A 24,036-nucleotide genomic window follows, 5' to 3' on the forward strand; every position below is an offset into this window, starting at 1 on the left:
TGAGATGGCGGCGGGGCGGGACGGAGACGGGGGCGGGACGGGGAGGATCGCGCCGTGTCGGGAGGCAACGGAGAGGCCGGGGAGCGGCGCAGGAAGATGGAGGGTGGCGAGCGGCTACTGTGAGTAACTGGGGCCGAGCAGGCCTGCGCCCTCTTCTAGTGCGGTGACGGGGGACACTGGTGCGGCTCTGGGAACGGTGATCTGGCCCTGGGGATGGTGCTTTGGTGCTGAGGTCCTGCTCCGGGGACACTGGTGTGGCTCTGGGAATGGCGATCTGGCGCTCTGGCGAGCGTGGAGGTAGTGCTTTGGTGGTGTGGTCCTGTCCTGGGGACGCAGGTGTGGCCCTGGGGACACTGCTGTGGCACCGCGGGACACTGGGGTTGTGGTGCTGGCACCGGCTCCGCCACAGGTCACTGGTGAGGCGCTGGGTGGGGATCCTTCCCTGGTGAGACGCTGGTTGTACACCTGGAGGGATCAGCAGGGCCATTGGTGTGGTAGCGAAGTTGCTGGTCCCGCCGTGGAGGTTTTGAGCACTTTGTCCCCGTGGGCCCCGCGGTTCCCGGGGTCCCGCTCCCCGGGGCTCCAGCAGCCCCTCGGTGGTGACACCGCGGCGGGCTGGGGACGCGTGGCCCGGCACAGATAGGGCCGGGGACGCCGATGGCAGCACCGCCCGCCCCGCGCCCGCTCGTCCCAACCCTCTCCAGGCGAGAGCAACTGGTGGCTCCGATAACTTAATCTCTCCTTGGGGAGAGAGCCCCGCAGCCCCCAGAAGGGAGAGGCCCTGTACTGTGGTGGGAAGAATTTATCACGTTTGTCACAGCTGGACCCAAGCCCTTTCCTGCGGTCACCGGCTGGGGAGTGGGGATGAGCCGCTGGCCCTGGCGCTCCCCGCCCCCAGTTGTGGGGGCTTGGCAGGGCACCCAAACTCCTCGTGGGTGTCACCTGTACCTGCTCGTTCTCCCCTAGTCCCAAGGACTTCCCCAAGCTGAAGAACGACACGTTCCTGCGTGCGGCGCGCGGGGAGGAGACGGAGCACACCCCGGTGTGGTGCATGCGGCAGGCAGGGCGGTACCTGCCAGGTGAGCTGGTGGAGGCAGGTGGGGGGCAGCAAGGGGTCGCATCATGCACCGGGTAACGTTTGTGCTGGTCTCTTGCAGAGTTTCGGGAGACCCGGGCGGCGCAGGATTTTTTTGCCACCTGCCGGAGCCCCAAATTATGCTGTGAGCTGACACTACAAGTAAGCATCCCTTAGGGGGGGTCTGTGTATCCCCTCTCCCTGCCCAGATGAGGATGGGGAGAAGCTTTGGGTCTGGCCACCCCAGGTGGCACCAGCAAATTGTGCAGCCCTTGGGGGCCCCACTGCCTCATGTGCTTGTCCGAGTCCTCCGTGGGGAGGAGGTCCCAGCCCCTCACTGATATTGCCTCTTCCCCTCTGCAGCCACTCAGACGATTCCCCCTGGATGCTGCCATCATCTTCTCTGACATCTTGGTTGTGCCCCAGGTGAAAGCATGGCCAATGCTATGGGGACAAGCCGCTGGGAACACGGCAGACTTCAGACACACCCCATTCCTGCTTCTTCTATTCTCCTTTATCCGCAGGCGCTGGGTATGGAGGTCGTCATGGTCCCAGGCAAAGGACCCACGTTCACAGAGCCCCTGAAGGAGGTGGAGGATCTGCTGAAACTGCGGCAGAAGGTGGATGTGACTGCAGAACTAGGTTATGTCTTCCAGGCCATCACACTAACACGACACAGCCTAGAGGGTAGAGTGCCCCTCATTGGCTTCTCAGGGGCACCGGTAAGTGATGTGGCTCTTCCATGTGGGTTTCCTTTCACGGCTCCTTTGCTCTCCTGGGGCGACACCAGCCATGACACTGGCAGATATGAGTGCTACAGGACTGTGTCAATGAGAGACATTCAACACAGGAGCAGCTGTGCCCCAGGCTGTGGGGAGCTCACAGGTCCTACCTTCAGCACTGCAACCAGTGCCTTGAGTCTTCTTTCATTTGCATCACCCTCACTTCATCTCTCTCCTTCCTGCAGTGGACGCTCATGTCCTATATGATTGAAGGTGGTGGCTCCTCTACAATGGCCAAGGCCAAGAGCTGGCTTTACCGGCACCCCGAGGCAAGCCACCAGCTGCTGCGGCTGCTGGCTGATGTCATCACTGACTACCTGGTGGGGCAGGTGGCTGCTGGAGCACAGGTATGTCCTGGGGCATGGGGACAGGGCCAGGCAGGAAGGCAAGGAACTGTGGACAGGGTGCAGAGAGGGTCCAGCTTCTGGGAGGAGAAGAGACTGAGGTGCTGCTCTCCTAGCCCCATGAGAAAGTAGTTGAGTTGCCATCCTTGGAGGTATTTGAAAGATACCTCCTTGGAGGTAGTTGTGGCACCTGGGAGCATGATTTAGTGGTGGATTTGGCAGTGCTAGGTTAACTGTTGGACTCGGATGATTTTAAAGGTCTTTTCCAGCCTAAGTGATTCTATGTCCCTGGCAGGCGCTCCAGCTGTTTGAGTCCCATGCAGGGCACTTGGGCCCAGAGCAGTTTCAGGCCTTTGCCCTGCCATACATCCGAGACATTGCCCAGGCTGTCAAGAGCAAGCTGAAGGAGGAGGCGCTGCCCCTGGTGCCCATGGTGAGTTGGGGCTGTCTGGATCGACCTTGGCACCTGTGGGCTGCTGGAGAAGGGTGCATCCCTGTTACCAACTTCCCCTAGTCTGGCCTGTGGAGAGGTGGCTGACACGTAGCAGAGTACTCCCCATCTCCTCCCTCCCCAGATCATCTTTGCGAAGGACGCACACTACGCGCTGCGTGACCTGGCCCATGCTGGTTATGAGGTGGTTGGCCTCGACTGGACCATCCAACCCCAGGAAGCTCGGTAAATCTGACAAAGTGCTCAGCTACCTGGGCAGGCCAGGTATGCTGACCTCCTCCTCTGCCCTGAGCCATCCCAGGCCTGAACATTGCTGCTCCAGAGGTGTAGGGATAGTTGGGCCACTATGCTGCAGCAAGCAAGGGCTACACTGAAGGGTCCTGGATGCCCTGCAGTGGGGGCTGCCAGTGCCTGGCTGCCCTCCGCCTCTGTGACACATGCAACAACTCACAAGCCTTCTCCCTGCAGTGCACAGACAGGGAAAGATGTCACCCTGCAAGGGAACCTGGATCCTTGTGCTCTCTATGCACCCAAGGTGAGCCATGGCCATTTTCAGCAACCAGGGCTAGTTCCAGGCTGTGTTAAAGGCCTCCTGCCTCAGTTTCCCTACCTGCAGTGGTGGCTTGTGTCCCAGAAGTCCCTCAGACTGGCTGGAGACTGGGGTGAAATACCTTGGGCTGGATGGGACTAACACATGGTTTCCCACCATGCCTACAGGAGAAGATTGGCGAGCTGGTGAAGAAGATGCTGGAAGCTTTTGGGACCCAACGCTACATTGCCAACCTGGGCCATGGCCTCTACCCTGACATGAACCCTGAACATGTGGGTGCCTTTGTGGAGGCTGTGCACGCTCATTCCCGTCACATCAACAAGCACAGCTGAGCCTGGGACATTGGGGACAGGACTCTGGTTTGGGCACAGTCACCCCAAGTAGTGTGTTGTCACAGGGCTTGCCCCAGGCTGGGCTGCAGCATTAAACCAGCACCTTCTCTGCAGCAGCCGTGTGGCTCTGGCTGAGGGGATGGGGAACTGGATGGCCCTGAAGGAGACGGGCAGTCATGGCAGGCAGATAGAGGGGCATGTGAGATCAGCAGGAGCCCCCAGGTTCCATCTGGTAGGTCAGAAATGGAAACGGGGGTGCCAGCACAGTGGGGGTGTTGCCTCTCCCTGCTGGGCTGCACAGTGTCTGTGCTTGCAAGAGAGCATGCAAGCCTAGAGCACAGTAGGTGTCTCTTGACACTATGGATGCACTCAGCTCTACCTAGGGAAGGTGGGGCTGCCTGAGGCTGGCAGGGTCACAGCCTGGGAGCTGGGGCTCACACCATGAGCCGTACCGCAGTCCTGCTCAGGTGTCAATAGGCAACATGACATCAACCCAGGGCATCACCCAGGGGGTGGGAGACACAGCAGGACTCATCTGGGGGACAACCAGCCATGTGGCAGGAGCCTCTCAACACTAGCACCACCAGCACCCTTCCACACTGGTTGGGATGGCAGCAGAGGCACCATGGCCCTAGTACCACCACCATCACCTTCCTCCAGCTCCCAGTCTCTCTGTAACCATCCCACCGGTCCTGGAGTTCTCCCCCATACTCACCTCCCCATATCTGATCCTCAGAGGCAAGCATGCCTGGGGCTCAGCAAACCCTGCAGAAAGCCACTGAGGAAACCTGAGTTACGACTCTGCCACCCCATCCCACACTGCAGCACACTCACTGCGGTCCAGGCTTGCTGCAAGATGGATTGAGACATGGGTGCCAACACTGCTATAGCTGGCATGGATGGGGCAGTGCTTCCAGCATGGGCAGGAACCTGCTAACACAGTGCATGGCAGGGAATTGCACCCACAAGCAGCCGGGATGCCTTGCCCCTGCTCTGTCCCCCTCCCTGGGGCCCAGAAGCTGGGTACCACAGGGAGCTGTGACACTGTCTCCTCCTCAGGGCTCTACCTAGCAAGTGTGGTAAACCCCTGACTTTAGAGAAAGGCAGGAGAGAGACAGGGGTAACGTTCATCCCTTTTATTATTAAACATCAGATGAAGAGGTCGCACACACACATACACACACGCACGCAAAAAAAAAAAGGGAAGGAAAAAAAGAGAGAAACAGACTGGTTGAGACCGCTATTTCGGTGGCAACAGAGACCGAGTACAATTGGTTTCCTGGCCGGAGTGCGGACACAAGTCACTTGCAAAAAAATTAAGTCAAACCAGACAGCAGATAACTAGCCCACGTTCTCTAACTACAAGTCACCATCCAGACCTGTCCTGGTCCCCCAGCCCTCCCAACCCGCTAGCAAAGAAATGAACCAAAACTGAAGAGCCACTGGCCCAGGGCTGGAGTCTGCCTCTGCTGTGGGACGAGCTGGGGAGGGCTGAGCATTGGCTGCACCACAGAGCTGGGAAGCAAAACTGTGTGGTGAGGTGACATGGCTGCACCTGCCCCCTCCCTCCCAGGAGCCAGGCAGCCCTGGTGCCCACCCAGGCACCTTGCACCCTGCAGCTGGTGGGACACCACCGCGTACAAGGCAACGGGTTCTCGTCCTCCATCACCAGCATCCCCATGTGTCTGAGCGAGCATCGCTCCAAGTCCCTTCCTTCGCTGTTGTCCAGCGCTGAGCTGCTGCTCCTCCTTCCATCCGTCCGTCAGTCCATCTGTCCCAGGGCTGTGAGCCGAGTAGATGTTTGCCTCCCCCCCACACCCTTCTTGCTGCTGACAATGCCATGGGAACCTGAGAAATGTTCGTGTGTCTCCTCCTCTTTTTGTCTGTGGTTTTGTGTAGTTTTTTTAAATAATAGTTATAATAATAATAATAACAATAATAATAATAGCAATAATAAAAATAATCGCCCCAGCCCACAACAATTTCAAGTATACCCCAAATAAAAGACAGAATTATAAATAATTATAACTTTACAATTTAATAATTGACACATATACTATAGTATTTACAGTATCATAAATGCTTTTTTTTTTTGTGTTACTTTTAGTAAGCAATCCCTGAGAACAGTTACTTTTACTTGTATTTATTGAAGTATCTTCACAAATAGAGGAGTTTGCATGTCTTGGGCGGGTGGGAGAAGCGCTCTGCAAAGCCATCGCTTTTGGTGACGCATGAGGTTCTAGTGTCGCAGGTTTCTTTGCTCGCCTTTTTTTTCCTTTCTTTTTTTAATTTTTTGTTAAAATTCCCCACGTAATTTTAAAGATTTTTACACTTTGCAACCTTCATATCCTTCCAGCGACCACGTCCTTCAGGAAAGAGGTATTAGATTTCCAGGTTAGCTTTTGGTATTGGCAAGGGAGGGCAGGGGGCTGAGTGAACCATCCTTTTTCCCCATGGTTGCCTTTTGGTTTGTGCCCAGGGAATCTCTGGATCCTCTCAGTGTGTGAAATGGTTAAATCCAAGAAAGAATAACATTAAAAAAAAAAGAAAGAAAACAAACAAAAAAAAGAAGACCAGAACAGAGCAGCCTCTGTCGATGGGGGGGAAGGTGATCTCCACTTTCCTTCCTTCTTCTCTCCCGAGTTCCCATGCTGTGGGTGGACCCTCCCAGTGAGCATGGCAGGAGCTGGGGCTCACCCAAACCGTTCCCGCACCAGCAGCATCAGTTTTTTCTTGCCTTTGTAGATTTGTTTGAGATTGTCAATGAACTGGGCAAACTGTATGTGCCCGTCCTGTGCCAGGAGGAAGGTCTCCCTGGCCTTGCTGAGGAACTCGATGAACTCCCCGTAGTGCCGTGGGCTGATGTGGGTGAGCCTGGAGTGTGTGGTGTTGATGTAGGCGCTTATCGTCGCGTCGAGCAGCTGGCGCAGAGGGGCTTTGTCGGTGGACATCAGCTTCCCTGAGTTCCTGCGGCCAGGGATGCCAGCCAGCCCTGGGGCTGTCATGGTGCAGCGGCGAAGGATGTCCGAGAGCACTGTGGCACAGTGCACGCTCTTCACCACCAGTGGGATGATGGCCGCCAGCTCGTTTTTGCCCAGAGAGTGGCTCAAGGCGCATGCCCAGAGCACATCGTTGATGGCCGGGTGCGTGTCCTGGTTGTAGGCCAGGTTGAGATGCGTCATGGCCAACGAGGCCAGTTTGAACGCCCGGAGCGGGTAGCCCCGGTGCTCCATGTAGCGGGCAATGGTGAAGAGCTGGGTGTAGGTCATGCCGGTGGAGGCAGCGTCGATGACGATCTGGTAGGCAGTCTCGAAGGCAATGTGGTCCTTCTCGCAGAGGGTCAGGGCGGACAGGGCGCAATTCTGGGGGTCCTTCATGGCACACTGCAGGGCCAGGGTGCGGGCGCAGCTGGCCAGCTCTTCCCGCTGTGGGTAGTCCAGGCTCAGGCGCAGGATGGTGTTGTGGGACATCACTGTGGCCGCCACAATGCTGGTGGCTTCCGTGGGAGTGAACAGCGAATACCAGCTCTGCAGGATGCTCACCAGGGCCCTCACCCCTGCAAGAAAATACTGGGGTCACAGAACAGCTCTGGAGCCTGCCTCAGTTCACAGGGCTCCTCTGAGATCTGGAGACAGGGTAAAGCCAGCCCACAGCAGTGCTGAGCTGCTGCCTCTGTCCACAAGGACAGGGCAGAGGGGGACAGGCAGAGCTGCTGTGCTGCCATGCTGCAGGGCACAGTGAGTACCGTTGGCCTGGCCTGCGTACAGGGGACCCATCCCAGTCCCAAACCCACTGCTTCAGCCCCAGCCCTGGTGCTGGCTGATGCTCTTGCAGTGCATTCTGTTAACCAGGAAGAAATGGGACACCCAGGAGAGCTCAGATAACCAGGACTACCAATGACCCTAGGATCTCCATGCCCAACCCTACTCCCACCACATGTGGGCCAAATTCCCCCAGCACAGCAAGGCACTCACCCACTTCGGTAGCACATGTCACCAGCCACCTCACCATCTCCCGCCGTCGCCAGTTGAGGGTGGACAGGGTCATTCGCATCACCTGTGAGGCAAACTTGGGGTAACTGGCTGCCCCACAGGGTTCCAGTGAGGCCACCCAACAGATGGTGCTTCTCAAAAATCCCTCTGGGTCAACTGGCTACAAACTACCCGGTACTGCCTCACCTCCACCTAAACCACAGAAAGCACAGGGACTTCCCAGGGCCGAGGTCCCCTGCTCAGGACTATGCAGGGATCAATGTACTCCTTCCATGAGGGACACCCTGCTTGGTGGAAAACCATCACCAATGTTGCTGCCACAGCATGTGGGGCAGAAGGGCCACCAGCAACCCCAGCACCATCCCATACCTGGAGCCCCAGTTCCAGTGCCACATTGAGCAGCGTTGTGTCAGAGTTGCTGTCAGCCGGCGTGGCAATCTTGAACGCATCTTGAGCCAGCTTGAAGATCAAGGAGGAGGAATGGATGTTCTTCTGGATGGCCTCCAGCACCGTGCGTAGGCGCAGCATGTCCCCTGTGTGCAGGCAAGAACAGTCAGATGGCTCAGCCTCCTCCACCTTGCCCTTGAGCCCCATCCCCTGCCTGCACCACATGGTGAACAGTCCCTTCAGCATGGCCAGTCCTTCTGGACACACAGGGATGCTGGATCTGGCCCTGCAGTCCAGCAGTCCTCCATGGAGCATCCTCCCCAGGAGGTGACATATCCCACATCATCCATCCTCACTCACGTTCATCCTTTCATGGAGAGGACAAACTCTGAGTGATCTCAGATGTATTCTGGAGCTTTAGCAGACATCTCCAGGCATCTGGATGTTCCTGTCCTCAAGTCTGACAGCTGTACAGCAGTCTCTTGCTAGCAAAGGAGGGGTTTGAGGAGATGCCCAGTACTGAATGGCTGCAGAAAGGTCAGTCTTCATTCAGGAACATTACAAAGAAGAAGAAAAGCTGTTTGCTGCACACATACTGTGTTGCCCAGTAAGCCCCTTCCCTCTGCAAGGCTGGGCTGGGGTCACCCAGACTCACTGCATCTTGGTCCTGGATGTCCCAGATGAGGCAAGCAGCTCTCACAACCAAGACAGGCTGAGTTATCCCCAGAGAAGGGGGGTCATGGCACAACACCAGTGATGCTGTGGGTCTCCTGCCATAGGAAGTTTGCAGGTGCTAGAAGGATACATGATAGCATTGGAAGATAGGGCAGGATCTTGGAAGAGGGACTCATCAAGACCCATGTTAGTATCATGATCCTGCATCTAGCTTGGGAAATCCTCCCGTCAATCCCTGTGGGACATGCAGGGTGGGCAGAGGGACCTTCAGGGTGTGTGCAGTCCAGAAGTGCCAATGTGCCACATTAGGTCTCTCTGCTTTGTTCCAGCTTCAATGTTTCTACTCCCATAGTCACAGACTGAACAAATGAACATCATGCAAAGAAAACAAAATCATGCACAGCAGTGTGAAAAACCCAGTGCTGCACCTGGACCTGGGAGGTATCTCGGGTGACTCACAGATAAAGATATCACCTGCCACCCACCGCAGCCGCCTGCACTGCCACCACAATCCAAACCTCCCTAAAATGGCTCATGGGGGCGTGGGCAAGAGAGGCTGCGAGGACACAGGATCGCATCAGGACACGCTGCAGCAGGGGAATCCAAGGAAGGGGATGGTGGGAAAAACAAATGCAATCCAACAGCACTAGACCCCTCAACCCATTAGGCACCAGAAGGGAGAAAAAACACTACAGTATAAGCCAGGTACCAGCTCTCCATCAGGGCACTGCAAGTCAGGGGCAGGACACCATCAGCCCTGGAAAAGCAGCCTACAGGAGGAGGCTGGAAGGAGAGCAGAAGCTGCCAAGACAGCAAGTCTGGAAACTCCCATCCTGCTCTGCTGGACCATGAGCCCTTTGGGACAAGAACCAGAGACCAAAGACACCGGTGGCTGCTACAAGGCCAGTTCACCACACCTTATGCCATAGCAGGCTGCCAGTGGGGCACTCAGCTGGTCTCTGCCAGTGCTTGAAGAAGAAGCAAGAGCTCCCTCTTCTCTTCAGGCAAAACCCTTCAATGCTCCTGCCCAGCATCAACTCTGCCCCAGAGCTGCCCTGCCACCAACCTTTGGCTGCTGTGAGCATGGTGGAGGCCAGCTCGCACTGCTGTGACTCCAGGTGGCCCAGGGTGAACCAGCGCGGGTACCTGCTGGGGACCACCGAGACCAGGTGGTGGGGGTGACTCACGTCGCCGGATGGTGCTGTGGTCTCCAGGACAGGCAACCTGAAGGGCAAATGGGAGGAGGTAACATCAGAACCCCCAACCCAGCCCTGGCTTCACTCCCTGTCCCCAGGGTGCTGCCAAGGTGAGGCAGGGGCTGCCTGCAGGCAGCTGCCTGCAGCAACGCCTTTGAACGCCTCCTGCTGCTGTGCACATGTGGTGCTCCTTGCTGCGTGCTCAACACATGGGCATGGGGATCAATCTCTGACTGACTTGAAAGGAGGAGAATGATCCGTGAAGTGATTTATAAACTTGTAAGGGAAACCACAGACCTCAGGAAAAAAAAAAAGAAAAAGAAGTAAAATCCTTCCTCCCTTCCCATTCCTTTTATGTCAGAGCACCCAGCAGAACTCCTGATTATATCATCTGGTTCTTCTTAAAATGCCTGGTTATGATCAGAAGCAGTGGCATGTTTCCCCAGGGCCTCTGCAGCCAGGTTAGGTTACCTGGGGATAGCCAAAAGCCTGGAAAACCCAGGGGAGAAGCAGGCCTAAGGAAGGGGAGCAGGAATTTCACATTGCCAGCCATGGTGACAAATCCATGCTAGCTTTTAAACCCCTGAGCTGGTGCTGGTGTCACTAATTTGATGGCTAGTTGAGGCATGGAGAAGGGAAACTGTCCTCTAGACAAGGAGAGCATCCAACTGTCTCTGCTCTTCTCACTTGCAGGCTTGAGGTAACCATGGGGCAGCAGAAGCCCAGCCTTCCCAGCACAGGTCAGAGACACTTCAACACAGCAAGTTCCAGCTGGGAGCAGGGGATGGGCATTAACAGATGGCAGAGGAGCAACATGCACCCTTAGGGGACTTTGGTCCTGTTTGATGGCTGGAGGTCTTAGGTCTGGCAGGGCATGGTGCCCCTACACACCACAGAGGACCTTGGCTGCTTATTAGGTCTAGTTGTCCTCCTGTTCTTCCTAGGACAGGGGAATTTCCAATCTTTCCCCTATGTTGGGGTGAGATGACGCATTTCACTGAGGAAATGCTGCAGAGATAATGCTCTGGGCCACGACTTTTAATGCTGTGAGAGGGAGAGAGAATTAGGATGCTCTGGGGTTGACACTCTTTCAAGCGTTTACTTGTCTGGGAAATTCCAGCCTTTTCAAGACCCATCCAGTCCCTGTCAAAACAGTGCAGTACAGGGGCTGATGTCTGAAGTCTGTCATGCACTGGGAAGGGAGATAGGGCAGGTCTCAGCATCAGCTGTGTCCCTAGTCCCACAAACAGAGATGGGATTTAATGGAAAATGGAGTGCAACTGTGTTCTCCACCTGGATCCGTGACATCCTGGAGCCCAGGACAAATCATCCACCCATCTGTGCCAGGATAACAGCCTTTCTTGCAGGCAGGGAGGGCTGCAGGGTGCCCAAGGCCTGGCAGACAGGAGGCAGATGACAGCTCTGTGAGTGCCTGGGACCTGTTCTGGCAGAGGATGACTGTCACAGTGACAGGCAGGTGGTGGTCCAGCCTGGGGTGAGGGGCTGAGGTGGAGGCTTGAACCAGTAGATATTATTGGACTCACGCAAATATATACAGATGGGGCTTATAAACCAGCAATCACTCAAATGGAGAGCAGGAACTGTCTTGCACTGCTCCTGTGCCCAGGTGGCCCTACACATTGCACAAGATCCCAAGGATGGCAACCTCCAAGCCTGTCTCCACTCCCATCCCTGCTCTGAAGTTGCAAAGCATCCCGGCTTCCCACTGAGTATGGGAGAGAGGCAAAAAGGGGAGCAGAGACAGAATTAAACATGCACCAACCTCATGGCCCGCAAAGCCAGCTTGTATGCCAGATCTGCATCGTGAGGCAGCAGGGCAGAGAACAGGTATTTGGCAAAGGTGTGCATGGGGACACTCTCACGGTGGATAACTTCTCCCAAGCCGCTGAAGGGACCACCTAGGCAGAAGCAGAGCCCATCAGCCATAATTAGCACAGCAGGATCTGTGGCTGGGGTTTGCAACCACCCCAAAGCTTTGAGTATCTTGCCCCAGCGTGTTACTCAAGTTAGATCCAGGGCTGCTCTTTCCTTTTTTTAAAGGAAACCTTTCAGATCAAAAAGCCTCAGAAACTGAGGTGCTTAGCACCCTTCTATGTATTGCTTTGGAGTTGGCTTTTTCCCAGGGATGCTAGCAAACCCTTGCTTTGCCAGGAGATGGGGCAGAGCAGCAATCCTACAGGCTCTGCACCACACCAACAGAGGAAGAAGCCAGGATAGGGTCAGACCGCCATAAACTTTGGAAAGGGCACCCCAGAGATGTTACCAACATTCAGTTAAGACACAGAAGTCAGGCAGATGAACAGAGTCCCCACCTTCCAGCAGCAAGATACATTGCTTCCGCAGGGTCTGCACCAGGACCGGGTCCAGCTCCAGGTCCTGCAGCCGAGAAATGATCTGCTCCTCATTGCGGCACACCTTGTCCTGGGCATAGAGACCTTCAGGCATCACCCTCTGCTGACCCATCCCCATCAGGGCCACCTCTAAGGCCAGGGACAAGTAGGACTCGCCACTGTCTTGGCTGCCAGTCACGACGGGCACATGTTGATACACTGGGGGTTTGGAGTCCCCGGCATCTGAAAGAAGAGAGAGAAGGTGCAGTGGGGTTAAAAGAGTCTTCCTAGGTAGTAGAATCACACCAGAGAAAAACCTCTAAACTTCAGAAGCAAGATCCACACTTCCCCTTCTGCCCACCTTCGGTCACCCAAAGATGATGAATAAAAGCTCTCTGAGAGAGATCTGGGCTTCACCCTTCCTTCTGCTGTCACTGGAAAATGCAGGAGACCAAAGACATGTGCAACAGGGTGCCCAGCTGATACTACCGCTTTCCTATTGAGCAACATGCCTCATCCCAGCTCTGCTGAGCTGCCCTCCTGCTCTGCTCTGGCTGCAAACCCTGGGGCTGGCAAAACTCAGTGTCACTACCTTCCTTCTCTGTGTGGCAGCTCTGCTCTGGATGCTCCTGCCAAGGCAGTGAGGAGGGACTCAAACACCAGGCATCCAGAGCCCCAGACCTGCCTCCACCTCAGCCATAGCCACTATGAAGGGAGCCAGGAAGAGTGCTTGGTACCTGAAATTTCAAGGCAGTTTTCCTCTTCTAATCTACAAGCTTCGGTCAGGGTGAGAAAGAGGCAGCCAATGGGGTTCAGAGGGTGGCCTACCCAGCCCTCCAGGTTTGTGATGGTTGTTGCTCCTCGCTGCAGCAGCTCTGCAAGAAACAGAACAGAAACACGAGAAAAGTAAGGAATTTAAGGACAAGTTTTGAACCCAGAGGGGTCTTTGAGACCATAGGCCTTTTCTTATCCCACAGTCTGGGACACAGGGACCTCAAGGCCCAACTCTGCATGGTGGTTCACAAGGGCAAGGAGCAGCTCAGAGTGGCCACTATACACAGACAATAGAGGGAGCAGGCACAAACCCACAAAAAGGTGTCCCCAAGGTCACATAAGATGCAGCGACTTTTCTCCTGTTCTGGGAAGACATGAGGGACTGCAGAGTCCCAAGACAGGGTCTATAAAGGCAGACCTGCACCTTATGGACTAATTTGCAATGGTAGCTTGAATGTTTTGGAAACACAAGCAGAAATCTCTCCTGAAACAATAAAGATTTCCAATGAGTCTTAAAAAGCTCCATCTTTTGGTGATCTCAAGCTGGCTGAGCTGGCAAGGACCAGGAGTCACTGACCGTCAGGCCCACTGCAGTAACTGGCCCCAGTTCCCTGCCAACTGCAACTGCAAAAGGACGAACACTGGGATTGCCTCCTGGTACATTTACTGAGGAAATACAAGGTGGAGGTAGCACAGACAGCCAGTTACTGCTGCTCTGCAGAGAGGCAGCTCCTCTTTATTGCAGCCAGCACTGGCCAGGGCAACCCTTACAGGCAAATAGACACAGCAACCATGGGAACAAGAACACCCTTACTCCAGCAGTCTGAAGACAACATGTGGGCAGCTCTGTCCTTAGCATGGGGGTATCAACTCAGCTTGGTTCAAGCAATCAGTTTGTCTTCCTAGGATATGAGTAATCCCATGCAGTGCTGCCCACCATCCTCAACCTCTGCCACTCTGAATGAGGCAGCCTGACTCTTGGAAGTGGAGAAGACTTTCCCAACCAGTTTAACACCCCAGCCAGACCTGATGAGACACTTCTCCCACAGCCCTACTCATACCTTTCTTCTGATGCTTATATATTTCCAGCTGTCTTTGCTGCTGCAGTCGCAGGGTGTTGATTATGGCAACAGTTAGTCGGAGAGCTTCTCTGGGATAGCCGTGGGAGCGCAGGGCATCCACCCGAGCACAGGCTGTTGGGACGTGTTCTGCAAGGACCAGCACAGGGGCACGGCTGAGCCAGACGAGCACAGACATTTATAGGATGGTACAAACGCAGTATCTTCTACTGACCTTCCCCACAACACCCCAGCTAAACTCCTGCTTCCTGTCTTGAATTCATCCCCTTCTCTCTGCCCCTGGAAGGGATGCCTATCAGGAATACTAACAGGACTCTTACCACATTCAACCCACAGCAGCCACGTCAATACCTAAATCCCCACCTCCGCAAAGCTTATCTAGTAGAAGCATTTCTAACACACCATTGCTGCAATACGACAGATCTAACGCAGCCTGTTACAATCCTGCTGCTCATTTTTCATAAAATCCTCAAGGCTTATAGTGATTTCTCTCACTGCTGTGCACCCAAACACTTCCTGGTGTCCTGTCCAACACCTCTCCCTGCTCTCACGGCACAGGTGATGGATGATACACGGGGTGAGGCTGGGCATCCAGCACTGTGCTGGAGGCACTGGCAGATTTGAGGTGATGCTTTGAACTGCTTCCTTAACACCTCCATGGAGTGAGCTCTGCAGACACCCTGTCTCTTCTGCAGTTCTTCTACCTGCTGTTTTATTATTAGGAACAGTTGCATGGAACCCCCTCCCAAGACTCACAGTTGCTTAGGAATTCATCTGCTCCTGCTGCTTATTGCTCACCTGAAATCACAAGCAACTGTGGAGAGGATTATGACTGGGTGAAAAATTAGCAGGAGCAGATGACATGACATGCTGCATAACAAGCAGCAAAAATCCCATTTTCTTTCAAAATGTCCTACCAAGGCGAGAAAAAACCCAGGCAAACAGAGAAGATCTAAAGCTATGGTAGACGGATAACTTCTATCCCTGGAAGAGCTCAGAAAGCCCTGGAAATCCAAACAACCACCTCTACAAATGGGGTTTCCACATCCCAAAGGTCACCCACAAGGAACACGTGAGGAAGAGGTTGTCAGAACAAACACATCTGTAAAAGAGCTTCTTGTTGCTCCTTCTATTTATTTCCTAAATGGCCAAAATATTCATCTTCTCACTTAATTCATCACTGGAAGTTGCTGACAAATCACACTCTTCTCCCAGCACTGAGTCCCTGAAAGGGTGCCAAGAAACCAAAAGCACAAAATCCAAACATCATGGCAAATACATAAAAAAACCCCCCATGCACCAACCAGCTGGACTAAAGGGCTGTGTCCACCACATCCCTTCAGGATGGAGCCTATGGATGCACTAACCCACCACCACTGCCTGTGGCTGCACAGGGAAGAGACCTTCTGCTTGCAGCAGCCCAAAACTCTTCCCAGAGTAGACACATCCTCCTGCACCAGCTAAGATGTATGAGCACCCTTCACATGGACTCCTCCCTGGCATCAATAGCAACTTAGTGTCTGCTGCTCCAGAAATCACCTCTCTATATGGCTTTAAATTTTCTCTTCCCATTTGGCTGGGTGGTGGTAGACCACTGTTCCTGGAGGGGACAACAGTGCACTGGAGAGCTTTGACCTGTTCCGTGTCCATATATTCACCTTTTGGGCTACAGGGGATGAGTCATCCCCTTTCCTGGTGGTTGGGGGGTGAGCTTGTATCTCACATTTTGGGATCTGTCTGAGTGCTGGCAGCCACACCATGCCCCTCCAAACCCTTCATCTCACTTGTTGTCACCCCAGGCATGGAGCTGTTGAGGGTCTGAAGATCTGCCCAGCATTATGACCTTGCAGTAGAGAATTTGTGTGGTTTGACGTACATGGGTTAAAAGTCTACAACATGGGAGGGTACTGGGCTTGCCTGGCCTCATATGCCTTAAGGTCACACAAGGCTTAATTACACCACTTGCTAATTACCTTTAAGGGAAGAGTAACAAAGTGAGAGCAGAGAAGAAAAAATCCAGAGGATACAGCTGTGCTCTGCAGCCAGCTTTCAAGGGACTTTAAGTGTCTAGTGCCCCTGCACTGAAAACAGTAAGAGCTTGCACTGGGGACAGCTAAAAACTGACAGGATAGAAAAGAACATGATAAGCTTGGTCCAAGTGCCCAAGGGGAACCCAGAGTGTAAAGACGTGGGGATTGCTCAAAGGGCTGTGACTGAGCATCAAATTCTTCTGCTTGCCCTACTCCTCATGCTAAGGGCCAGGGCAGCAATTTCAGTCCAGGATACAGAAGCTTGCAAGGGCCCAGGGTAGCCTCAGGTGGCTCTTCTCCACTGGCAACCCTACCCACGCAGGCCATGCAAGGGGCTGCTGGTTTGGATGCTCACCCAGCCACAGCGGCTGTCCCTGGGAGTTGAAGAGGAGGCTCTCGCCCTCCCGCTGGTAGGAGGGGGACACATAGAAGTCACTGCTGATGATGCGCTGCAGGTGGCTGTCCTGCCAATGGAGGTCACAGCCCTCAATCGCTCGGGTGAACACAGTTCGTCTGGGCCTGGCCAGAGAGTCTGCAAAGAGAAAAACAATCAGGGTCTTGGTGGGGCAGGGGCAGTTTGCTCGTCATCCCAGACATGAGATCCCTGCACAGAGCTCTGCCTTTACAATGACAGCAAAGGCCCATTTGGTTCCACCCCAGTTGTTTCTGAGAAGGACACAGGGGCTCTGGCTCCTGCACTGTGGCAGATTGCCTTTGGATACCTCTGCTGCCCACTCAAACTCTGATGGAGACTAATGTCTCCTTAGACAGCATTGCTAAGTAACTTGATAGAATAGCTGAGAAAAGAGGCAGAGACCACTCATCTGTTTGTTTTCTGACCCCAAGCCACTGTCACATACAAGGCTGGTGCCCTGAAACATGGCAGTGTATTCCCTCCTCCGTAACACCAGTATGCAGGCAGTTGCCCCATAGGACTGGGCTTCCCTCAGCATTACTGCCCTGCAAACACCACGAAGTCTCCTCCTCCTCTTCAACACAAAGTCCTGGCTTCACTGAAGCAGCACCTGAAGCCGTGAAGGGAACCACACAAGCATGTATCACCTTTTTGGGTGGTGGGGGGAACCATCACCTTCCAGCAGCCTTCAGGGGCTGAGTGAGAGGGCTGGAAGGGAGGAGTCTGAAACTCCACTGCTGCCTTGCAGCACATGTGTCTGTGCTCCTCTTCAGAGCTGCTCTGTAACTTCAAGGAAATTTTTGAAGCTATCAAATGCTGGATGAACACTTCACTCCATCCAGACGGATCAGACAAGTGGTTTGTCACGAGAAAAAACCCTGTCTGGAGTAATCCTGCTATCACTTCAGCCACACTGCATCAAGAGGGCCAAACACAGCTGGTGGGTTGCAAAATGAGAAGCCCCAAAGGGGATGCAACACTGAATGTTAGATCCTGCAACCTGCAAGATGGGCTGAGTTAAATGCATTCAAGGGTGGAAAACAAAAGCTGATCCAGGAAGGCTGGCTAAACATGCTCCGGAAATGATGACAAGCAATTAGACAGAACGCTGCAAGCACCTCGAAGTGGAAACAAATTAAACAGGTGTTTGTATGTTGAGAATGAAGCCTGCTTACTTTACCAGGAACGATTTCAGGAATCAGCTGTTCTCCTTCAGTAATAAAAGAGGCTGGCAACAACCTGCGGCAGTATTTGCATATGCACAAACATGAACCCTGGGACACCTCCAGGATCCATGCTTCTTTCAGTCCCCTGCTTGAAGAGGCAGGAGTGCTGGGAGAAGGGGACATCCTTGGCATGTGCTTTGGAAACTCCCTGCAGATCTAAAAAAAGTGACCCACTCAGTCCCAGTAAGCTGCCCTGAATGCCAGAGTGAATCTTTGGGAGACCTGGGAACACCAGTGAGGAGTCCTGGGGCTGGTGCTGGACATGGAGCAAAGCCAGGTTCAAATTAAGCTGCCCCCTGAGGATGAGCACAGGGAGGCACTGTGAGCAGCCAGGCGTGTGGTCCTGGTCATGGCTGGGGTGGGTTGGCAGGGCAGCCATGCTCCTGAACTGCCACTGAGGGACTAATCCCACACAGAGGAGTGAAGTTTCCTTTGCTGTACAGCTGCTGTCCCCCTCTCCTCTTCCCACTTTGGCCACACATAATTACACCAAAGAGTACTCTAGTGCACCAGAGGCATGTTAAGAGTAGTAACATTCTATTAATGTCTGCTTCAAGCAAAAGAAAGGAGAAAACATGCTTAAATTGAAAGGGATCAAATACTTTGTCAGGGGCTGAGAAAATATTTTATCATGAAGGAACAACTCCATAACTACATTACTCCATCTTTGCTCTGCACTTGAACTGTGTTAACATTCCTGGCTAATGACTTCCCTACTACCTGAATCACAGACTGAAAGTGAGGCTCGAGGACTGGGAAAGGAACTCTATCATCTCCAACTCCTCACTCTCACATTACAGCCAGAGCTTCTGAGCTCAGATCTGCTCCAACACAAGTGGTACCGGTTTTCTGTATAACCCCACACCCAAACCTGCAGAGACCATAGGAGTCTAAACTTCCCCAAAGGCAAATTGCTTTAAAATGGTCTCTAATTTGATACTCAAAACACAGGTGCCTTCATCCAAGATGTAGCAGAGACAAATATTTCCAAGCATATATAAAACCAGAGGCTGTAAGAGAAATATTTTGTATTCCTATGGCTCCCAGAAACATCACCAGCAAGTGAACTGATATCTCGCAACTTTGTGATGAGTTTGGACCTAGAACCAGACCCTGTGGCTATCAGCTGGAATTCCACCCCCTGCCCGGACTCACCTTGGCTGTGAGCGGAGCTCTGTGTAAGGGCGTTAGTGATGTTGGGAAGCTCGTTACCGTAATTGCCATCTTCCAGGGGACAGACGTCCATCTCGCCCCACTTGCGCAGCTGCCGGAGCCAGCAGGATTTCTCCTCCAGCTTGCAGTGTGGATTTAACACCACACACACCCACAGTGCCCCTAAACAAAGCCAAGAAATCATGGAGGTGCCACTGCCATACACGTGGGGCAAAGCTCCTCGGCTGCCGCGCTCGCCGTGAGAGCCTGCAAGGTTTCATCGAGGTTCATAAACTCATTTCAGCAAAATGCACAGACCCAGGAGGGGGATTTACACAGCTTTTAAATAAGAAGGAAATTAACTCTATCCCAGCTGAAACCAGGACAAAGTAAAACTCCTCCATAATGAAGCTAAATTATAATCTCATGAGATGGGGGACAGTGGGGAGGAGGGAAGGAGAGAGCGGCTGTGTAGGAATTTGTGAGTGCTTCTGTCTGCCAGGACAAATCTAGTGTTTGAACTACACATCAAAGCATGCTTAAAAACACCCTGGCAAGCTGCAAAGTCTGTATCTCCAAAGACTAACCTGATTTTGATCCTACCCACGTTCCAAGTGCTTTAAAACCTGCTCTGAATGCTATTTCATCTGCCATTGTTCTTCAGGCCATTTGCATTCAACTATTTAAAAAGGAGATTTGGTGTATTTTCTTTTTTTTCTCTTCTTCTTTTTTAATCCCCAGTAGCCCCCAGCCTGCAGAAGAACCAGCAGCAGAACCTTGAGCTTGGCTTGATGTCTTGCAGGCAACAGCCCTCCCAGGTGTGAGTCCTTTGGATCACACAAGCAGAGATGCCCACCAGAAGGACAGCCATGATGAAACCCTCTGGATCAACCATGGGACCTCACAGTCCTGATGATGCTGTGAGCTGCATGAGAGGCAAACCAGGACCAAGGACATCTGTTGTCATTAAGATCCAACTCATCTTTCATAAAACTGACACTGGTGCTGCAAACTGAGACTTGCTGACTCTCCTGGGTCATTCACTGCTCCAGTAAGGGTTACAGCAACCTAAATAAGTGCAAAAGCATGAATTTTCCTTCAGCTAATAGCATTTCTATCCACATTTCCCTGCAAGGCTGCCAAGATGCAGCATGTCCCCTCCCTTGTGCCTGCCCCATGGGGTGGGATGGCTGTGGGCTGGCACAACTGCAGTGTGAGGTGTCCCTGGGGATCCCCTCAGACTGAGCAGCCCTTGTGCTCCTCTCTCTGCCTGTGTCAGATCCCGTCATACAACATGGGACAGACCAGCCTCCTGAAGAAACACACTCCCTGCCTCTCCTCCCTGGGCCCAGCAGCAATCTAGAGCACCTTCCTTCTCCCTGTCCAGCCTGCATCTCTTCCCCACCTCTCCATGACTCCCAGAGCCAAGTTCCCATCCCAAAGTTACAGCCTGTGGCAGGACAATATCACCCAACATGCCTATACTGCGCAACAAGGGGATTCCATCACAAGCTCAAAGCCCCTTCATTGCTCACTGTATTCTGAGTGGCAGCTACCCAGCTGCACAGCCCTGCCACTGAGCCAAAGAGCCCCGAGCAAGGCTGTGGCTCTGACACAGGCAGCCAGAGCAGCTGGTCCCTCTGCCAGGTAACACGAGGCAAAACTAGACTGAGCAGTGATGTCCTGGCTCTGGCTCCACTTTGGTATCTCTCTGCTCCTCTGCGTTACAGCTGAGCTTTGGTGGTGCTTTTGGGGTGCATTGCCAGTGGGGACTTGAGGGCTTGTTTGATTCAAAACATTAGTAAGGCGTGGAAGCTGTGCATGCCTGACTCCTCAGAGCAGCTTGGCTTGGCAGGAGAAACGTCACCATGTCACAACGCAGATGGTGGCAGCAGCATCACATCCATGAATAGGCACACAAAAAGCAATTGCAGGCACTGAGGATCAGCAAATGTCCGCAGCAGCCCTTGCCTGGTCCAGCTCCAGCTGTGTCTCAGCTTCGGGGCTTCCAGGAAACCACATCAAAACCCCACTCCTTTCTGATGAACAGGGGGGATTAACATTTTTTGAGCTGCAACATCAGTGATTAGGTAATGTGTAAAAGAGCTACCTCCTTAGGGGCCCATCCTTCCCAGAGTAGGTTCATGTTATTCACTCCCAGGCTTCTGCAGGTTGCACAGACATGGCATCTTTGAAAAAATCAGGTCTCAACTCCAGGAAATGAGTCTTCCTTTAGGCTTTGGTTGCTGCCTCTCAGTTGAGCAGTGGGTGCCTGCCCACTGCCACTCTGAGGGCATAGAACTCCCCACCTCCTTGGATGGTCATGAGATAAATCCTGCACTCAGCTCCTGGTGTTGAGCATCCCCTTCCCACCAGTGTTCCTGTCACTTGCCCACTTTGGGGCTGCTTGTGTAAAAAGCAGCCTCCAGCAATTTCAGCACACGCCTCTGATGGTGCACAGAGCTTGGCTGACAGGCCATAATGAGGCTTGGTGCTCCGGCTCCACCGCCCCCAGGAATGGGATGCACCCGCTGGATTTTTGGCTCCCACAGCTCAGCTAATATGCGATCTTGGGAAGCCTCATGACTCTGCTGCCTATTTTTGGGAGCCCTCCGAGGCATCCTTTGCCTGCCAAAACGTTATGCCCCTGGGCTCTCCTGCAGACGGGAAGATGTGGTGGGGAGATGGGAACAAGGAGGGAAATGGGTTTTGGATCTGTCTCAGTCATGATAATTATCTGGAAGATAGAATAGAGTGGTTTTCTGAACCCCATGGTCAAGTGACATCAGCTGACAGCACAAGTGACTCCTGTCCTGAGCCAAAATGCCACGCTGGGTCAGACTCCATGTCTCTTCACATGCTGCAGAAACCTTCATCTGAACTTTCCGATAGCAGGAGGTTAAGTGGGGAACAAAGCAGCAGATCACGATTAAGCTAAGCCTCTAAACAAAAATGCTTTTTGATGACGGGGCTGGGTGCAGGGAGGGGGGGGGTCAGAGCCTTCCCAGCCCAGCAGTTCTGGCTGCCAGCCCCCGAGAAGACAGGCGCTCCGATCCCGCGCCCAAGTTTCCAAACCATCAAAGAAATTCTCCTGTTTCCCACAGGGTCGCTCCCCAGCTTAATCTGCTGAAATTCCCCACTGTAAACAAGTGGCCGAGATAAATAAACCCGTCTCCAGGCAGATTAAGGTCAGGCTGCACTTCAGCTGGTTTTTCGTCTATTTTTTGTAATTAGGCTTTAATCGTAAGTACTAATGCGCCAGGGCAAATACTCCCACGCCGCTGAGCTCTCCATCCAGCAGGTCTTTTCTCTGGCTCCCCAGCAGACGGGGCAATAGATGTTCAGTTGGCAACACAAGCACAAGCAAACGATCACATTTTAATTTCAATTTCTTTTTTTTTTTAAACTCTGAAATCCGGCAAAATCCTTTACATTTTCCCTAGCACAAATCCACAATCTTCTTTAAGGCTGATCTTCCAATCCCAGGCAAGTCTGAGATGCAGTCTTTGCTAAAATCAATGATTAATTATTAAACACGTGCCCAAAATAATTTCCAAGAGGCCCATTTTTTGCTTCCACGTGGTAGAGGACTGTGGTTTGTGCCAGGGCTTTCCATGGCAGCTGGCAACAGGCCCCTCATCCCTTCCTTTGGAAGCAGTGGCAACACCAGCAGTAACACCAGCAGCTTCAGCATCCACAGCCCCCTGTCCCATGTGCCCTGGCTACTATTACCCATCCAGGGATGGTTTGGGACACCTGTCTTTGTTGCTCAGGTTTGTTACCGGTGAACTCCAACTCACAGCAGCTTTGGTCCCTCTGTGTCTCCACCTTTCCTTCAGAGAGATGTTCTATTCCTACAGCAAACGCTGGCCAAGGCCAAATACAGAAGGCTTCTGTAAAATGGGGGAATAATCCCTGCTTTGAGAACAGCCCATGCCCATCCTGTCCTGGAGCTGCTTCTTGGAACATCACTATGTCCTCTACAGGGGCTTCTCTTCAGCACGGAGATGCCCAGACCCTCCCGTGTGACATAACTATGCCAGGCGAGCTGCTTGCTCTGACGTGTGTTGGCTGGCACCACACTTCCCTGCTGTCACGTTGATCCAGCCCTGGTAGGGCCCTGACGTTCCCCAGCCACTTTGCCATCTGCCGACGGGGACGTGCTGTCACCGCCTCCCACTCTGCCAACCAAAACTGTGTGAACCAACCTGGTCCTTGTATGGTTAAGCTGGGATTGAAACTCAACCACTCCCCCCTTCTCTGTGCAGGAAGGGAGGGCTCTTGGCTTGGATAGAGGGTTGGAAATCTGGTCAAATAATCTGTAATTTTGGGCAAACTGCTTCCTGCATCCAGGCCTGCCCACACACCCATCCATTCACGTTTCACCACTGTGTTTTCCTTCTTCCATGTGGAAATTCTGGCTTGATGGACTTGGCCACCTCTCCAGGATCCTTGCTTATCCAATTGTCTAGCTGCAGCATCCCCAAATCCTGGAAATATCTTCTTGGCAGGCAGGCACAGATGAGCTCTCCAGAGCTGGTGTAGTTATTTCCATCCAGGGAACTTCACACAGAAGCAAGACATCCTACCCTTGCCCAGCCCTTGTCTGCACAGTTGGCCAGAGTCCCCAACCTCATGGCTATGTTTTCATTTGCTGGGCACTTGGTAGGAGGGTCTGTGATTCCCAGCTGCAGTTTCAGGTGGTCCAGATCCTGGACTATCCTAATCCATCCAGCTTTACAAGATCCCTTTGGTCCCAACCCATCAGTCCTTGCCCTTGCATGGCATCTTCTAATAGCACACTGCAGAGAAGCTCAAACTTAGTCATAAAAATATGGCTCAAGTCAAACTATTCACCCAAGATCTCAGATGTCCAGGAGAGCCCAGAACTCCTAAGCCACACAACCAACCTTCCCAAGCCCACGTCATCTAAATGTTTTATTCTAATGATATTACAGCGTCAGCCAGCTGAGCTAGTGTCTAAGGTGCTTAGCTAGAATTACACAGAACTGTATTTCCCTTATAGCCAGGCCCTGTGCTGCCCATCCTGCCCTCCTCACCCTGAAAACATGCAAGACAACAGGCAGAAATCTGTTAGACGTGATGAAACTTGAGAACCTGACTTTCCCTCTCTGGATCATGGTTCCTCCAGGAACAGCACTTCTACATCCAAGCTACATCGAGCCCTTGGGGCTCACTAGCCCCCTGTGCCCTCCTTCACAAGG

The 24,036-nt window shown here is 53.2% G+C and overlaps 2 protein-coding genes across 3 annotated transcripts in view; one reads left to right on the forward strand and one right to left on the reverse strand.

Annotated features, from left to right (window-relative positions):
* Positions 1 to 35: 35 nt before the first annotated feature.
* On the forward strand, positions 36 to 3,647 carry UROD (uroporphyrinogen decarboxylase). Its single transcript, XM_071565618.1, has 10 exons — positions 36 to 119; positions 967 to 1,079; positions 1,158 to 1,237; positions 1,439 to 1,501; positions 1,600 to 1,797; positions 2,043 to 2,204; positions 2,497 to 2,634; positions 2,777 to 2,877; positions 3,121 to 3,187; positions 3,370 to 3,647. The coding sequence occupies exons 1-10, from the start codon at positions 97 to 99 to the stop codon at positions 3,532 to 3,534; spliced, it is 1,110 nt and encodes a 369-aa protein (XP_071421719.1). The 5' UTR covers positions 36 to 96; the 3' UTR covers positions 3,535 to 3,647.
* Positions 3,648 to 4,655: 1,008 nt separating this feature from the next.
* Positions 4,656 to 24,036, reverse strand: part of ZSWIM5 (zinc finger SWIM-type containing 5) — a 97,812-nt gene continuing 78,431 nt past the window's right edge. For both annotated transcript variants that reach the window (XM_071565613.1, XM_071565614.1), the window contains exons 5-14: positions 18,815 to 18,994; positions 16,374 to 16,550; positions 13,971 to 14,117; positions 12,873 to 13,010; positions 12,118 to 12,378; positions 11,568 to 11,703; positions 9,655 to 9,812; positions 7,896 to 8,059; positions 7,509 to 7,590; positions 4,656 to 7,090 (exon numbers count right to left, since the gene is read on the reverse strand). In XM_071565613.1, the coding sequence (XP_071421714.1) occupies positions 6,228 to 7,090; positions 7,509 to 7,590; positions 7,896 to 8,059; positions 9,655 to 9,812; positions 11,568 to 11,703; positions 12,118 to 12,378; positions 12,873 to 13,010; positions 13,971 to 14,117; positions 16,374 to 16,550; positions 18,815 to 18,994 (2,306 nt within the window). In that variant the 3' untranslated portion in view covers positions 4,656 to 6,227. The remainder of the gene's footprint in view (positions 7,091 to 7,508; positions 7,591 to 7,895; positions 8,060 to 9,654; positions 9,813 to 11,567; positions 11,704 to 12,117; positions 12,379 to 12,872; positions 13,011 to 13,970; positions 14,118 to 16,373; positions 16,551 to 18,814; positions 18,995 to 24,036) is intronic.

This window comes from Pithys albifrons, chromosome 10 (genome assembly GCF_047495875.1).
Source record: "Pithys albifrons albifrons isolate INPA30051 chromosome 10, PitAlb_v1, whole genome shotgun sequence".
NCBI classification, from domain to species: Eukaryota; Metazoa; Chordata; class Aves; order Passeriformes; family Thamnophilidae; genus Pithys; species Pithys albifrons.